Source organism: Citrus sinensis, chromosome 5, assembly GCF_022201045.2.
Source record: "Citrus sinensis cultivar Valencia sweet orange chromosome 5, DVS_A1.0, whole genome shotgun sequence".
NCBI lineage: Eukaryota > Viridiplantae > Streptophyta > Magnoliopsida > Sapindales > Rutaceae > Citrus > Citrus sinensis.
This window is the reverse complement of record NC_068560.1, coordinates 5,855,780-5,872,926: the sequence shown is the minus strand read 5'-3', so window position 1 is coordinate 5,872,926 and position 17,147 is coordinate 5,855,780. Positions and strand designations below refer to the sequence as shown.

The 17,147-nt window shown below is 34.3% G+C and overlaps 2 protein-coding genes across 7 annotated transcripts; one reads left to right on the top strand and one right to left on the bottom strand.

Moving 5' to 3' along the window:
* Nucleotides 1–2,532: 2,532 nt before the first annotated feature.
* LOC127902198 (disease resistance RPP8-like protein 3) lies at nucleotides 2,533–4,290 on the bottom strand. Its single transcript, XM_052441019.1, has 2 exons — nucleotides 3,792–4,290; nucleotides 2,533–3,635 (listed from the first exon to the last, which is right to left on the bottom strand). Exons 1-2 carry the CDS (start codon nucleotides 4,288–4,290, stop codon nucleotides 2,533–2,535), a joined length of 1,602 nt encoding a protein of 533 aa, XP_052296979.1.
* Nucleotides 4,291–12,667: 8,377 nt separating this feature from the next.
* LOC102617450 (uncharacterized) lies at nucleotides 12,668–17,147 on the top strand. Of its 6 annotated transcripts, XM_052440965.1 has the most exons (6): nucleotides 12,668–12,833; nucleotides 14,617–14,853; nucleotides 16,128–16,172; nucleotides 16,275–16,319; nucleotides 16,425–16,469; nucleotides 16,554–17,147. In XM_052440965.1, exons 1-6 carry the CDS (start codon nucleotides 12,708–12,710, stop codon nucleotides 17,022–17,024), a joined length of 969 nt encoding a protein of 322 aa, XP_052296925.1. In that variant the 5' UTR covers nucleotides 12,668–12,707; the 3' UTR covers nucleotides 17,025–17,147. The 6 variants fall into 6 exon arrangements, with proteins under 6 accessions (XP_052296925.1, XP_006471176.2, XP_006471177.2 ...); XM_006471111.4 differs by lacking the exon at nucleotides 12,668–12,833 and having other exon boundaries at nucleotides 14,387–14,853; XM_006471113.4 differs by lacking the exons at nucleotides 12,668–12,833; nucleotides 16,128–16,172 and having other exon boundaries at nucleotides 14,385–14,853.

Genomic DNA, 17,147 nt, shown 5'->3' with positions numbered 1-17,147 from the left:
TCTAGTATTCCTGAGTGATCGACTCCGTTGTTGGGAATTATCCGCTTGTCGCTGGAAGAATTCCCAAATTTCTGATGCACTTTTTGACATTAGCTCTCCTCCACTTGTTGCCATTAGCCATTCTTGCACATTTGGTAGTAATCCCTCCAAAAAGTATTGACATTGGTGCCATTTTTCGTACCCATGATGTGGACACTTCAAGAGTAGCCCATTGAATCGCTCCCATGTTTCGAAAAACTGCTCGTCCTCTCTTTGGGTAAACTCCGAGATTTCCCTGCGAATAGCATTGGTTTTATGCACTGGGAAATATTTATTCAAAAATTTTGTTACCATTTGTTCCCATGATGAAATGCTATTAGCAGGCAATGTATTAAGCCATGAACGAGCTCTATCCTTTAAAGAAAATGGGAATAATCTGAGTTTAACATCATCGTCTGAAAAATTCTCATATTTAAATGTTTGACAAATAGCATGAAAATCATTCAAATGATTATATGGGTCCTCATTTTCTAAGCCATAGAATGTGGGGAGACAATTTAGCACACTAGGTTTTAGTTCAAAGCTCCTAGCAGCTACATTTGGGTATCTTATGCATGATGTGCTCAAATTAGCTAAGGGACTAAAATAGTCCTTAAATGGCCTCTCCTGTGGTGCTTGTAAATCCATTCCAAATTTATTTTTAATGTGCTTTTGTGTGCGAATTGTTTTCTCAAGTTCAAGGTCTATAGGTTCAAGATTAGGTAATAATGACCTACGACCATGCATGCAAAACAAATAAAATAAAAATAAGGATGAGAACAAAACAAATAAAAATAAAGAAGAGGGAGAAATTACGATACTAACCTTATTGCGCTATTAAAACCTTTCTATAAAAATACACAAAAACAAATACATGAAATAAATTAACTAAAAATTAAATTAATAAAATAAACAAAAAAAATTACAAAGAAAAATAAATTGAAAATTAAATTACAGAATTTTAAAGAAGAGAAAAATGAAAGAAATACTAACCTTTAAATGTAGATTCACTTTTTTTTTCTTTTTCTTTTTTTTTTAATAATTAAAAAAAATACAAGAAAACAAATAAAAGAAGTTATTCACAAAAATTAATTCTATGAATTAAAATTACTTACCTCCCCGGCAACGGCGCCAAAAACTTGTTGTGCAAATTTTAATGTACTCGCAAGCGCACGAATCTATTGTAGTATAGACTAATGGTGACGAGTGTCGATCCCACGAGGAGGTGGATTTTAATTATATATAGAATTAATTTTGTAAATGGGTAGTTGGATTTATGGGGGAAATGATTTGGAATAAGCTAATACTTAAATTAAAATGGCGAGAATAAATTCTAAAATTGGAATTGCAATGGAGAGAATAAATTGAAGAGAAAATCTATTAAATTGACGTACTTGGGTATCTGGATCCGTATCAACATGCATCATGGGCTAAATAATCCGTATTAATGCCAATTAAATCATGAGAGGGGAATCCACACCTCATGAACCACGCTCTAATCAATATGGTGCTAAGGGCTTATCGTGCCAAATAATAATAACCTTATACTAGAGAGCCGGTGTAACCAAGGCGGTATCTAGACAAGACTATTATTATTTGTCGACGAGAAGTCAAAACATCCACAAAAATTAGAGGGGAAGAGAAAATAAATTTACCAAATTAAGCCCATGACACATGTTGAGACTTCACCTTCAACCCAAGCTTGAAAGAAAATTAGCCACTCATAATTGAACTAGGGGTAAAATGGGAATTTATTAAAATACGAAGAAAATACAAGATGGAGAAGGAATTACAGAAAATGGATCCCAAAAATGGATTCAGAGATATCAAATTAGGGGGGGGATGCCCCCTTTTTATAGATACATGGAGTAAATCATGGCCATCGGATTAAAAACAGTTTGGACGCTCAGGATTGCGCCACGTCATCAGTCAACAGTCCACGGTTTGACCACGCGGATGAACAGTAACACGGTTTGACCCGACTTTGAACAGTAACGCGGTTTGACCCGGATGAACAGTAGCGCGGTTTGGTTGAAAATAATCCTGTGTGATGCATGCACCGTACGCGAGATTTTTCGTCCACTGATATGCTGCCACATCACCATCAACAGTACATAAGAATTTTAGTCCAACAGGATCGTGACACCTCATCAGTCAATGCCACATCATCGGTCAATGCCACGTCATCATCCGTCTATGTGAACAGTGTCGTGAACAGTAACGTATACAGTACCGTACACGTGAATAGTACCGTACATGTGAATAGTGCCATTTTTCCTTTTATGCTCCTCCTAAGGTTTTCGACCGTCCTGAGTTCAAAAGTGATGTCCGTTTTGCCGTCTGATCTCTCCTTTATTGTGAAATGACTATAATGCCCCTAAAATACATAAAATACTTAATTAAAATAAAACACATGTAATTAAATCACAAGAAGGTTAAATATATAAAAGTAAGGGTTGTTAGTAAGACTTAAAATGTAAAATGACGGTTTTCTCCTTTATAAATATGCATTTTCTAACACTCAACATCATACCGCCACTCCATGTCCTCAAAAGCTCGTAGCCTTTTTCTCAACTCTGGCTGAGGCCAATGTAACTCCAGTTTGCATAAGCTCTTTATACACCATAGCTCCTCAGGAAGCTTTCTCAAGTATGCACAAGGGTTCACAATTAAGCTTTCGAGTTTTGGCATTGCTCCTGCTCCCATCGTCCACTCCTCCAGCCATAGCATTGATTTCAGGTGCAAAATCTTGAGCTGTGGAAAACTACCCGAGCCAACACAAGCCAGTTTTCTTTCTGAATACGAGTTCTGCTTCAGTTTCAGCACCTCAAGGTGTGGAAGCTTTTCTAATGCCGGCATAGGATCCTCCATTAGCTGAGTATTTGATAAGCTTAGTTGGGTCAGACATGGAGGAAATTGGTATTCAGACAGGACCATCCTTGAGAGCTGCCACATCCTGCCTTCATGCACCAGTTGCAGGCATTCAAGTTTGTGTAGTTCGCATAGGCTTTTGGAAACCCCAGAATGATAGTGACTCAAATCTCCAGATATTCTAAGAGTTTGAACATTAGGGAGTCTGCCCAATATATCTGGAGTACAACTACTAGGGTTTAAGGATGATATGAAAATGAGGTTTTTCAGAGAGCTGGAATAATTTTTTGGAGGTGCAGGCAGATTGATGGAACCGAAGTTCAGATGCATGAGTTTTTGCATCATCCAAATACCCTCTGGTGAATGATCTATGTAGCTAGCTGGCATTTCTAGTGTTTGAAGGTTTAAAAGGGTGCATAGCAGTGAAGGAAGGCAATTGAGCGAAGGGATATTCAATTTCAAGTACTTCAAATGGAATAAATTTTCTAATCCGGGTGGATATTGGTAGAGAATTGCAGAACCCAAGTTCAATACCCGAAGGTGTTTGAACTTTTTACAAAAATTCTCGCAATCTATCAGAGCGAGGCGATCGCTTTCTAAAGTGTGATTCAGAAAAGATTGGAGATACATGTCAGAATGTTCTAAAGAAATGAACTCATCAATCAGATCTTCCAAAATGAAGCACCGCTTAACATTTGCCAGTGTTTCCAGTTGCATGTGAGGCATCCAAACAAATTCCATCATCCCTGCCATAAAAAACAATGAAGTATATACAAAACCTGGAACATAACATGCTTTAATTGTGCCTCCGGCTCTTCTCTTACTCACTTGAATGAAGCCGCAATCGATTAGTTATTTCAAGTAATGTTTGGCAGTTTCTTCACTGTTGTATGGTATGAAACCTTCAGCTACCCACAACTGATATAACTGCCTCGTAGATATCTCAATACTTGGACGGAAGACACACAAATAGAGGCAGCAGACTTTCAAGTGAAAAGGTAACTCCATCACAGAATAAATGTGTCTCCATATTGTCGGCATCGCTTCGCCTTGAAAATAACTTCCTAATGGCATACTTCCATAGTGCAGGATGAAAAATTGCCAGCCTTCATACTTTATTCTAATCAGTGGTCCTCCAACGAGCGCTGAATTAAGCCGAATCTTCTCTCCATGCTCCAATTCGAATGAGGTAAGGAGGAATGGATCAGTGACTAATATCAATACTCTGCTTCCATTCTGATTATCAGGAAGAAATTTTTCAAGATCATTCCATATCTCACGGTCATCAAAGACATCATCAAGCACAATAAAGTCTTTCTTGTTTGTTAGGTAATCACGAAGAATAATTGTCTTCAATTTATAATCCTCACTAATAATTACATTAACCCGAGATGGAGGCATCACCGACTTGATTATGTCATCCAATATCTTGCCAAAATCATAGAATATAGAAACCCTGATCCAAGCATGACAGTCAAAATAAAATTTTACATGATTGTTTGTAGTGATTTAACACCCCTTAAGATTCAAGAGGCTAAGCCACTGCCCAGGAGACTCAAGTTCTTGATCAAACAAGTTGCAGAAGAAACCAAGATTAGATATCAAGTTCCCAACTCAATCCCAATAGGCTCTAGATCTAATGATTAATATCAGTGTTTCACCTAAACAAGAAACAATTCACAACACACAAGAACATCTTACGTGGTTCAATTGTGCATTACATGCACAATTTACATCCACGGGAAAAGCCACAGGAAAAGCTTTATTGATGAATCTAGAAGACAAATACAGAGCTTCTCAACAAGAGATTACAAGCAACAAGATTACACTCTCTCACTTTCTGATCTCTCTCTCAAGCTCTCTCTGAACCCCACTATTTCTCCCTCAGCGACCAGTTTTATACCCCTGATGCTGAAACCCAGATTGCACAGAATCTGGACACGTGTGTAAAGGCTTTTAACAGCCTTGATTCCCTTCTTCACGAGCTGGCTCACTTGCTTCACTTATGTTTCTCCAAAACGACAGATGCTGAGTCGTTTAGCCTTGAACTTAAAAGCCACGTGCTGCACGTGACAAATGACTGAATCATTTGATCAAAACGAACCGTTTTGGGACTCTGAGTTTTGGATTCATTGCACTCAAGTCCACATTGTTGTTGTAGATATCAGCTACAAATGCAGTCTTATAAGCCACAGCTGTCAAGAATTGCAACCACTGCAAGCCGAGGATGTCCTTCAATCAACAAATCAAACAACTCCTCTCTGCCCCTTTCAAATTCATTGATATCAAGCTGAGATTGTCCCTCAATCAGTAAGTGAATGAGTTTGTCCCTTTGTTCATTGATATCAAAACCATTGTCGCCTGGTGGAAGCTGTTGCATCCAGTTTCTAATATCTATGATTTTACCATGGAGTCCAACATGAAGAGCCATACTAGTACTGCTTTCACTTTCACTTTCACTGTTTTGCTGCTGCATGATGTTGATGAAGAATGTGTCAATGGCTTCCTCAGATTCACGGACGAAGTCATTGATGTCCTCCAGAATTTCAAAAATGTCCAGTCTTTTTACGTCTTCGTCGCTTTCCTCTATTCCGAAAATGGTAAAGGCATTTCGAATTCATCGAATTCGTCGCTAATGAGTTGAATCAAATGACGAGCCATGTCGCCTTGATAGTTCCCTAGCAGAGCAGTAATAATTTCAGTCTCCGTAAAAAGGTCCTGAAAAAGAGGAGTTAAATTTGTTGAATCAGGCAACGTTAACGTGCCTTCTTCACCTGCCAAAACCCTTTTCAACCTCTCAGCAAATAGTCGCAGGTGGACGTCCAGCATATCTCCTACTCTCACTTGTACTGATTAGCGGGAACTTGCAAAATAGAGTCGTTAAAAGTGTATCATTATGTACCAAACAGAGTATTTTTTATATCAAATAACTATTATTGGTAAACAAGGGGTTGTTTGGTATTGTTTTTGGCAAGTCATTTTCAGTTTTTTGACAATAATAAAATGAAAAAGATGTTTCACGAAGTACTTTTTCTGGCAGGTCTTGTATTTGATGAAAATAAAATTCGAGAAATCTTAGGTGCTTCTAGAATATTGTTCTTTTCCATTCATTCCTTGTTACATTTGTGTTTTAACTAATCATAATAATATCCAAAATGCTTTAACTAAACTTAAGTGGCAAGGAATGAATAGAAAATAGATGGGTCCCACATATAATTTATTTTCTAATTTTTCCAAAATGTTGCCAAACACATTTTTACCAATTTCATTTTCAAACACTATTTTAAAACAAGCTACCAACACGTTTTCAGATTCATTAGAAGCTAATCATATCTTTATTATAAAATAAATACAAAAACAACAGTTTACAGTTGATACGAAACACACCTTAAAATCGTATATACTTGATTAATAAAAAAAATTAAGGCTAAGGTATTAAAATTAAAAACTTAAATAAAATTCGCTTTTTCGGCAAATATAACAGAGATGGTAAGAGTGATGTAGAAACACAAAACTAAAGAAATAGTAATTCATATTCTCAAATAACTCCATTAAGTTATATATCTATTTATTTATGTCATGTACTAAATAATAGTGAAGTACAAAGGAGAATAACAATTTCGCAAATATTATATGTACATGTTTGTTAATACGTAAGTAAATTTTATTTAATATTATGTCTATTTTAGTTATTTACAATTTTACAACTATTTAATAGTAAATTTTTTCAAATATGCACATGTAGCCACTTTTGAACTCGCCGCATTTTTATAAACAAAATTTTCAAACACTTTCCAAATTCTCTATAGAATTAATTATTTCATAGCACAACTAACATCAATCATTTTAAAAACTATAGCGTCTATTGATTAGGTCCTTTTAGTGGAAGTTACATCATCTGTTTTGTTATTGGTAGATGGGTGTGCTTGGTTCTTTTGCTCCTTGAATTTGATTGGAAAAATTGTTGAGCCGGAGAAGCTTTTTTGAGTTTGGACAATTGTTGGGGACTGAAATTAACGTGATGGATGATTATTGATCTGTTAAAGAATTGATAATGACATAATTCTACTTTGGGTTAAGAAAAGATTGTTAAGGAAAAATTAAGGAGTATGTGGGTGATGATTTTTGCACTATAAAAGTTGACGCAATGTGTACATGGTGATGATAAATAAGAAAATGAAAACAAAAAACATAAATTGTGAAAAAGAATTAATCATGGACCTAAGGATGATCTAACATTCATGAGATAAAAATAAATAAAATGAAATTATTTTAGGAATAATTCAAACAGTAAAATACCTGTTATTGATCCTTTGAATAAGCAAAGACTTTAATATCTCGATGATATCTTATTGTGACTGAAAGCACAACAATCAAACAATTCGATGGAAGAGGCAGAAAAATTAAATTGTAGAATTTTATTCAAACTGGGTATCGATAAATCATAAATGATGGTGCTAGTAGAATTGAAAATGATTGCATAAGAAAACACGAGTTAAGAGAAAAGGGAGGAAATAGCATTTAAACTTTACTTGTGAGTGAAGGCAAATATCTTGGTTCAAGAAAAGAAAGAGATAAATCGAGGAAGTTTGAGATAGCAACTTAACAAAAGCTAGGGAAAACAAAGACTTTGCCCAAGAAAAGAACAAGATGCTAATGTCCCATAATCTTTTTTAAATCTTTTATTTTCTGTTTTTTCCCAATCCAAAAACGAAAGAAATGTACATTTGCTAACGAGGATTCAAAAACAGTCCTTTTGTCTCAAAATAAAATGAAAATAAATCATGACGATAAGATTGTAATATGGACATTCTTAAAATGATAGCATTAATAAAATAAAATAAATAAATAAACTCTACCTTATAGTGCCTAAGAGGATCATTTTCAACTTTCTAAAGTGCTCTGCTGAAAAGCCAAAGTTCCAGGGCCAATTAATTTAGAAGTGAAGCAAACGAAAAATAAATAAAGGTAGAGAATGGGAATGAAACAGTAAGAGAAGTTAGTCCTAGATGTCTTCTGAAACTAGAACATTTTAAATTTATTAAAGTTTCATTATAATATAATTCTTTGCCATCTCCATACTCTTGTACAAAGGTTTCTGCCGATATTTCCAAAATTTGGAATGTAATTGCTTTAATAATATTATTACTTGATAATCTAGTGATGATAGGCCTAGTAGATATGTTTAAAGTACAAAACAGAGTATCTGTGACGCCAATTGGTAACTAAAATCTAAGTAGTGACAAAATTTGAAATCAAAAGCAACCACAAGTGAACTGACATTTAAATCACCCTTGAAGGTACCCCATTAACAAGACTGTCAATAACTTAACACCGAACAGATTCCAAAAGTCACCTCAATTCTCTCTCTACAGTCATGACGCTATACTCCTAGTGTACACACTTGGCAGCTTATAAAGCCGAGCCCAGAAATTGGATAAACAAACTTTGCCGCGCTTAGTAACAACTTTAACAGAAGTTTGATTGGTCAGATGAGAATGAGTGACTCACGTGCGCATCACATGGGAGGGCTAATATGCAACAATGTCAAACTTGGTCTGGACCTATATGACTAAAGCGCAAAACTTTAATGAGCAAAATATATTTTGTTCTGTTTTGATTAAATCTTTAACAATAATTATCATTAACTTTCAACTTGGACGTTGTAATTATCTTAATAAACGTTCCAACTAATCTAAAAGCAGGGATGACACTGACCCAACTCAAGAGAAGAGAGCTCCGCATATTAATTAATCTAAACAAGAAATTAATACAAATAAATAAAGAACTTCCCCCTCTAAGACTAAGGTTGTTGTTAAGAGAATCTATCTCTGAACCTCTCGCCGGTTGCTTCTACTGACAGGGCCAAATCAAGTGAGTTATCTTTATTTTTAAGAGACTTGATCGTGTGATTAATTAATATTTAACTCAAGTTAAGTTTCGGTGCCATTTGGAGAGATTGGTTTCGATCTGAAGCAATCACATGCTGAGAAAGTGCTTGAGAAGATAGAGGTCTGGGTTGAAATTTTTTTCCCCTAACACTATAGCTTTCCAATCAAAAGTCTATTTATAAATACAATCAGAAACCTATTAGGATTAACAAAAATTAATTTTGTTCCACTAGCGTAGAATTCTACTCTTGATTTTTGGGACATATCTACCCGCTATTCACATTTGTAAGAAAGAAAATTCACCTTTACCTGATTACGGGAGGGTCCATAATTCACTCCTCAACTTTTGTTGAGAGGGTGGGTTACCAATAGGCTATATAGGGATGAGATTTGGTTTGACCGAACATTATACAATTACTCCTCAAGAAATCCCCAGCAAATGAACTCATACCTGTGGAATAGGCTTTTGAATTTTTATTTACCATCCTGGAACTGGTTGATTTATGCTGATGTTGTAAATACGTGAATCTGGTTGATTTATGGGGGTGAATATCTTGGAAATCACTCAACTGAAGATATCTAATGGAATCAGTCTACTTGCTGCTTGTTAAAGAGACTGAAAAATCAAGCCAAATTTTAAAGTGGAAAGGAACAAATCCATGAACTCTAGGATACAAGAACTCAGAAATTATGGATTACAAGTCTACTTCTTGCTCTTACATGGGTATTTTCAGGATATTACTTTGAATATGTAAACAAGATTGCTATCAACTGTACTAATACATCATTATATACATTCATATAGCTAATGGCTATAGCATTAAATATTGTCCATATCTCTCAATGGCAATACTCTTTCCCAAAAATTCCGCAGAAACTTTAACCTACGAAGCCGATACGGTAGCCCACTTTTAGAACCAATAATGTATTTGGAAACAGCTCCTACTAGGAGGCCATAGCGAAGCTCCTTATTTGACGATTCACTTGGTACAGTGAATCCGTTCGTTTAATTATTTCTTCATTTTCTTAGCTCACTTTCGGATATTATCTTTAAACCCATGTATAAGAGCTTTTGTTTCAAGTTTTAGTTCATGTTTCACGTGAACAGATCACCTATTAACATTGTTGGGCCCTTACTTATCACTTTAAGGTTAATTTTGAGTCAAGGTATTTCTCTAATAACCTTTAAATTTGAATAAACTCTCTTTATTTAAAAAAATTAAACTTAAAGCAACAATCTTCAATCTTTGTGTTGAAAGTCAATGATTTCTTGAGTATTCGGATCATATCAAAGTAACTGCTCCGTGTTGGATTCTAAATTCCAAAGCTATGAATGACTTATTTTGTGCACTTGATAAGAAAGAATTTCATAGAGTATTTAGTTGTGGGAGTGCCAATGAAATTTGTCACAAACTTGAAGTTGTCTATAAAGGTACAAATCAAGTGAAAGAGTAGAAAATTAGTAGGTACACAAGACAATATGAGTTGTTCCAAATGGAACAAAATGAGAGTGTGTACTCTATGTATATTAGATTTACGGACATAGTAAACACCCTAGAAGCCCTAGGAAAGACCTTCTCTAATAGCGAGAAAGTTAAGAAAATCATTAGGTCACTTCCAAAAGAATGGAGACCTAAAAGAATTGCTATTGAAGAGGCCAAAAATTTAAATACTTTACCCCTTGATGATTTAATTGGTTCTTTCGTTTCATATGAAGAAGATTTGTCAGCAGAGAAAGGACATGAGGAGAAGAAGAAAAGCATTACTCTCAAAGCCTGAAAATATGAGAGTGATGGGGAGAGTGAACTGGATGATGAAGAGTTGGTCATGCTAGTAAGGAGGTTCAGAAAATTTTTCAAGAAAACCGGTGAGCGAAGAAAATTCAGAAACTTCAAGAACCAAAGGGAGAAGAAAGATGTAATCACATGCTATGAATGCAAAAAGCCTGGCCATATAAAATTGGAGTGTCCACTTATTAACAAACTCAAGAAGAAAGTCATGGTTGCAACTTGGGATGATAGCGATGAAGATTCAAGTGATGAAGAAGAGTCACAAGAAATATCAAACCTAGCACTTATGGCAATAAGAGATGATGATGATCTTAATGAGGTAAGTGATCCTACTTATGATGAATTGTATGATGCTTTTAAAGAATTGCATAATGAGTTGATGAAAATTGGTAAAAAGAATGTATGTCTTAAAAAGGAAATGGTAAAGCTCAAAAATGAAAATGAATCTCTAAATGCAAAAATTACATGCCTAGAAGTAGAGAACAAAACATTGCATGATAGAATTGCGTTATCAAATGAGAAACCTAGCACCTCACATGAACATTTAAAATCACACATAAATGATTTGAAAAAATGAAAATGAAACGCTTAAGAAAAAGAGCAATGAGTTAAATGAGATTGTTTTGAAATTTACAAATGGGCAAAAGATGTTGGATAACATGCTCAATTCAAAAAAATGTATATTTGACAAATGGGGTGTTGGTTATAAGCCAAACTTAGAAAAAAAAATATTATAAGAACTACTTTGTGAAGAGTACATCTAGTAGCAATCAAGTTGTATGTCATTTCTGTAATCAAGATGGCCATATGAAAAATAGGTGTCAGTAAAAAGAAATGCATATTATGGTATGAAATGCATTTGGGTTCCAAAAGGAACCATTGCTAACTCTTAAGGACTCAAAAAGGTTTGGGTACCTAAAACTTGAAATTTTCTCTACAGGCATGAAGAAAAAGAAAATTAAATGGTATTTGGACAGTGGTTGTTCAAAGCACATGGCCGGAAACTATGCATGGTTCTCAAGCTTCACCAAAATTGAAAATGGTGGAGACATATCTTTTGGAGACAACTCAAAAGGAAAAATTCTTGGAATTGGAAATGTTGGTAAAGTTTCCTCGACTCTAATTAAGAATGTTTGTTTGGTTGAGAACTTGAAATACAACTTGATTAGTATTAGTCAATTATGTCACAAAGGTTATAAAGTTGTCTTTGATAAATTTAGTTGTCATTGAGAATTCATGTGATGGCAAAATCTTATTTGTTGGAAATAGATGTGGTAATGTTTATATCATTGACATAGAATCTGCATCTACTCTTGATAAATACTTTTTGGCACTGCATGATGATAGTTGGTTATGGCATAGAAAGTTAGGACATGCAAGTATGGACTTGATTTCAAAGGTTCATTGATTTCAATCTAATTTAATTTGTAATCTTTTATTTTGAGTAATTGTAAGTGTTGGGATACACTTGCGTTAAGAGATTGGGAATAATCTCTTGTTGTAAAGGTTCATTGACACCCTGGAAGTCAAGTGTAAGCATTTGAAACCTTGGAGGCTTGCTTAGTGAAATCCTTAAGCCCAGAAAGCTTGGAGGCGTGGACGTGAGCGAGGTTGGCCGAACCACGTAAAAATCTTCATGTTTGAATCTCTCTTCCTTTATCTTTTTATATTGTAATTAATTTAATTGTTATTGCTTTAAGTTCATTTTAGATTTGCATGATAATTTGTTTTAGAATTAAATAATTTTTAGAATCCCAATTCACTTAAAAATAAAAATGATATGGACTCCATAATAGATATAAAAATGAATTAGCTAGGTTGGTTTTAGATTAAAATGTCAGTGTTTCAAAAGTAAGGGGAAAAAAAGAAAATTGTACCAAGATTTCTCCTTTTCGACATTTAATTAAAATGTGAGTGGGGCCAAACCTGGCCTGATCCGTTGATGAAGAATATCAAAGTAACAAAAAAAAAAATTTGCATGCTTTATGAGTCATCTAATTCAAATTCATCACTTTTTTTTCTTTTCTCTTTTTGATTTGCTGGCATGTGTTCTTTATAGAGATTAACTTTCACATATACATTGGTTAAAAAGTGCAAAAACAAACTCATTAATTATAAGTTTCTCTTGTAAGAAATTATGGGCAAGAATAACAGACGGAGGAGGAAGAAGAAGTTGGAGGTGAAGAAAAATTTTTCGGGGGAAGAAGAGCAGAGGCCCCAAAATGAGCAATCTCATTCCACAACGTCTACTTCTATTAAACAGGTTTGCTAGCGATCTGTGTGAGTGCTTTAATTTTCATGAATGCAAAATTGTTTCTCATTTGAGATATTCAAATGTACTTGCTCTTGTTTTACGTTGTTCAATTGTTTTCTTCATTTTTGTTTCTTCTGTAGGGATTTAGTACACATATAGTGGTGGAATATTAGATCTGCTTTAATTTTTTTTTTCCATTTTTTAAGAAAAGAATGCATAAGTTGCTTTTAGAAAACATAGTTCTTTGGGGGAACAACAATCTCGTGTTCCGCTTGAAGTTGGTTAATTTCCAAGAAACTACTGTTTTTTTACACAGATTTACGGGGTTAAAAAAAAACACGGAGAGAGAAAGAAAAAGAGAGGGAGAGAGAAATAAGAAAGGAAAACGGATAACTTTTCTTTGGAGAGGAAACATAGTGTGCCAAGTGCAAGATTAAAAATACTCATGGATGTAGTTAAATACACTTATACTTTAAACACTCCAATTTTATCGAATAAAAAAATTATTTTACTAAAATAGCCTTATGTTAAATTACTATCATTTACAATTTAGTATGATTATATAGATATTATTACTATTAACACCCATTTAAATCAATAATTAATTCAACGTACAATTAAACTCTTTTATTTTTTTAATAAGTGAGTTTTTAAATTGATTTATAAGTCATCGGCTCTCCTAACTAAATAGACGCGTTTTAAGTTGCAAAGCCCAATAACAAAACTTTGATGGGCTTTGTGCTCAAAGTGGACAATGTTTACTTGGTTGTTGAGTTTGAGCTATTACAATTGGTATCAAAGCTTACTTGCAACCTAATGTGTGGATGGATGTGATTTTGTTTTACTCCATTTCCAATGAGATGCAAGGTCCTCCAGGAGGAAGTATGTAATTATCTCACATAGATTCGTGTGACTAAGTAAACACATTTTGAGTTGTAAAACTCAATAACAAAATCGTAACAGGGTTGTGTGCTCAAACCGGACAATATCTACTCAGTTGTTGGCCTCAATCTATTGCATTTTTCTTTTCAATTTCAAATCCACTTCATCATGAAATAAAAAATACACAACTTTAACAAATATTCACCACCAACTTATATAAATTGTAACTAACTTCTGTCTGATTGAACTCTTCCCAGTCCACTAACAGAGTTAGAAAAGTTATCAAACACAGGTGTAAGATTCCTGAAGAAAGGTGAAAGTAAAAGCTGAAAAGCAAGAATTAATTACTAAATTGCGCCAATAAAATAGAACAAAAGAAAATATGACAGTGCAATTTAAATTGCTTTGATGTTAACCCTAACCAACAAGCATTCATGGCTGTGTGACAAAGATAATATGACCGGTCATCCACACATATTCAAATACTGTCACAAGTTATTAGGCTGAAGCTGAAGGAAAAATATAAATTCAGAAAAACAGTAATAATAAGGGAAAAAAAATGGAAAAGTTAAATAAAAAATAAAGAAAGTGAGATTCTCATTTTCACATGGGTGTAAAGAGATTTGATTGAGACCTATTTTGGTATTTATTAGTGCTCTGAATAATAACTGATATTTAAAATTTCTAAGTAAAAGAGTGTTCAAAAGATATTTTAGAATGCAAATAGTGCCAACTACTACTAATTTCACACTAGAATATGCTTAAGCTAATTTCTGAATCATATATACCTTCCAAATGGATATTTCTGATGCATCCTTTTGACTCGAATGTTAATGAAGAAAACAGATACTACACTCAATTATCTTTACCACCTAATTCTGATCTTGATCCTCCACCCTTGGATATGCAGAATCTGGACATTGAGGATCCAGAAGATCAGGTAGATTCAGATACAGAAGAAGAGGTAGAAAATGTTGATAAGAACAATAAACAAGTTGATGAGGTCACTGGAAATCAAATGACTAGAAGAAAATTTTGCTATCCGCAAAGACCAGGTGTACATGATTGTTCTTATTATCTTAGGACTGGCCGGTGCCGCTTTGGAATGTCTTGCAAATTTAATCATCCTGTTCCAAGACAGATCCAGGTGAGTTTTGGTTTTTGTGATACTCTCTTTTCAGCCTGATTCTGTGATGTTATATCTTTGAGATATTTATATCATATTTTTGAGAGGATAACTCAGGGTTCTGAGTTTGCAGTTAATCAAAATATTGGCATAATAGATTTTCATGATTTGACACATATTGTTGAAATTGGTTCTTCCATAATCATTGGCAATCAGCCAAGATTATTGGCAATATTGTAGGCCTATGTCTTTACCCGTTACAAGCAAAACTTGTGCACTTAAATTTGGCACGTCACGTGTTTGACGAAATTACTATAACAAATGAGTAACTCATGTACTCTTTCTTTTTTTATCATCAATTATGTACTATAAATATGTACCTGCAAATAGTGAAAGATACACACACAAAAATCAATTCTTTCATGAATTGTTCTTCTTCTAATTTATTTTACATGGTATCAGAGCTTTGATTACTCTCCTCATCATGAGTATTGAATCCAGCCTTTCTTTCATGAATTGTTCTTCTTCTAATTTATTTGAATCCAGCCTTTCTTTCATGAATTGTTCTTCTTCTAATTTATTTTACATATATATTAGAAAAGTTTAGTACTTACATATTTGCTTGGTTTTTGAGCATTTGGTCTAGTGGTCTGATTCTCGCTTAGTGGAGTGCCAGATGGTACCGAGCTCAACATATATATTTATTTTTAATGACAAGACTTATGTAAAATATTATAACTTGAAGCACTATGTATGAAATTTTTATAGAATTCCAATCATTCTGTTAACTCCACCGATGCCTTGTCACATCTTTATGAGGAGGCTTGAAAGGCTTGTGTAATTAGGAGATACTAATCTTAGAGAGAGAGAGAGAGAAGATCATGCCTTGAAAGGCAGAGTGTGTAGCTTTTGTAACCTCTGGAAATGAGAGTTCCATTGTAAATCCTTAGTTATTAATAAAAGTACGGAACCCTATAGATGTAGGCCTAACAAAGCCAAACCACGGTAAATTTTGTTCACTTAACCAAACCACGGAAGTTTTGTTCATCTGTCTTTCTCTGTGTTCCTTACTTATGTGCTCTGTGTGTGACCTTCACATAGTTTTCTTCGTGTTTCTTTGTTTATTCTGCTTCTTGGCTTGAGCTGAGCTGTTCTTGACAACGATTTTGGTTCCAATCCTAACACCTATTGAAGTGGTGTAGTACGTGTTTAGGTGATGTATGTGGTCATATCTGCTACAGGACTTATTCTGATATGAAGTACTACTGACGTTAAGTTTTATGAAATTCTTACAGAGTCTCAATCAGTCAATTAACTCCAATACAGTGTCTATTGAAATGGTAAAGTATGTGTTTATATACACAATGTATAACTGTAGCTATGCTACAAAACTTTTTCTCATATAAATTATACTAACTGGAAGCTTTATGAAATTCTTACAGAATCCTAATAATTCAGCCAATTCCAACAGAATGTCTACTGGAAAGGTAAAGCATATGTCTTAGCAATGTCATATTTGATAAAAAGGTTGTAAGTATTTTCATATAAATTAAGTATATTGACTTAACGTAGGCTTTTTGACATTCTTAAAGAGCCTCAAGAATTCCATGAACTCCAATAAGCTGTATGTTGGAATGGTAGGGTATTATGTTTACACAAATTTTTCTGTTCAAATTATTTGTCTTCCCCATCTCAAAAGGCCCATCACTTGCTGAAAACAGATTACTGGAGAACAGCTGTTCGCTGTAATCAACTTCGTCATAGAGGTTCCTACGCTAGTATTGGAGCAGCTGCTTTCTTCCGAGCATCAAAATTTGTATGCAATTTTAGCTACATCATTTTCTGCTATGACAATGGTTTTTTGCACAAGTGAGTTTATTTACAGGGGAAGAAAGGCAAGAGTTGTATGGAGATGGAGGAAGATACCTTGGTTCTATTATCCATCGCCAAGTCCAAGTAAATCCAAATTATTTGGTTCTGCCATTGATTTTATTGGCTTACTTGGTGCCATTTTCCAATTTACGTTCACAGTAATTGCGTTTAGTTTCTATATCAAAAACAAGTACAATCCAATCAAAATTTCCATGTGGCCTCCTGTCTTTGCATTTTGTGTGATGTGGTCGCAGTTTCTTGACAATTCTCCGGAGGTGATGCTTCCACGGTATAGATCGATTGGAGAAATAAACCCTTAAAAATGGTTTTTAGAACCTGTATTTGGTTTGGAATGATGTACCCAAATTGTAATACTACTTCTCCCATGTATGTAATTTTTTTGTGTATGCTAGCGATTTAAATGATTTTAATTTTTTGAATCA

Coding starts and splice junctions, on each gene's coding strand:
- LOC127902198 (XM_052441019.1), bottom strand. CDS start 4,290: ATGCCTCCATCTCGGGTTAATGTAATTATTAGTGAGGATTATAAATTG. Junction 3,636..3,791: donor TCAGTTGTGGGTAGCTGAAG/GTTTCATACCAT, acceptor TTTTTATGGCAG/GGATGATGGAATTTGTTTGG.
- LOC102617450 (XM_006471111.4), top strand. CDS start 14,464: ATGCTTAAGCTAATTTCTGAATCATATATACCTTCCAAATGGATATTT. Junction 14,854..16,127: donor CTGTTCCAAGACAGATCCAG/GTGAGTTTTGGT, acceptor AAATTCTTACAG/AGTCTCAATCAGTCAATTAA. Junction 16,470..16,553: donor ATAAGCTGTATGTTGGAATG/GTAGGGTATTAT, acceptor TGCTGAAAACAG/ATTACTGGAGAACAGCTGTT.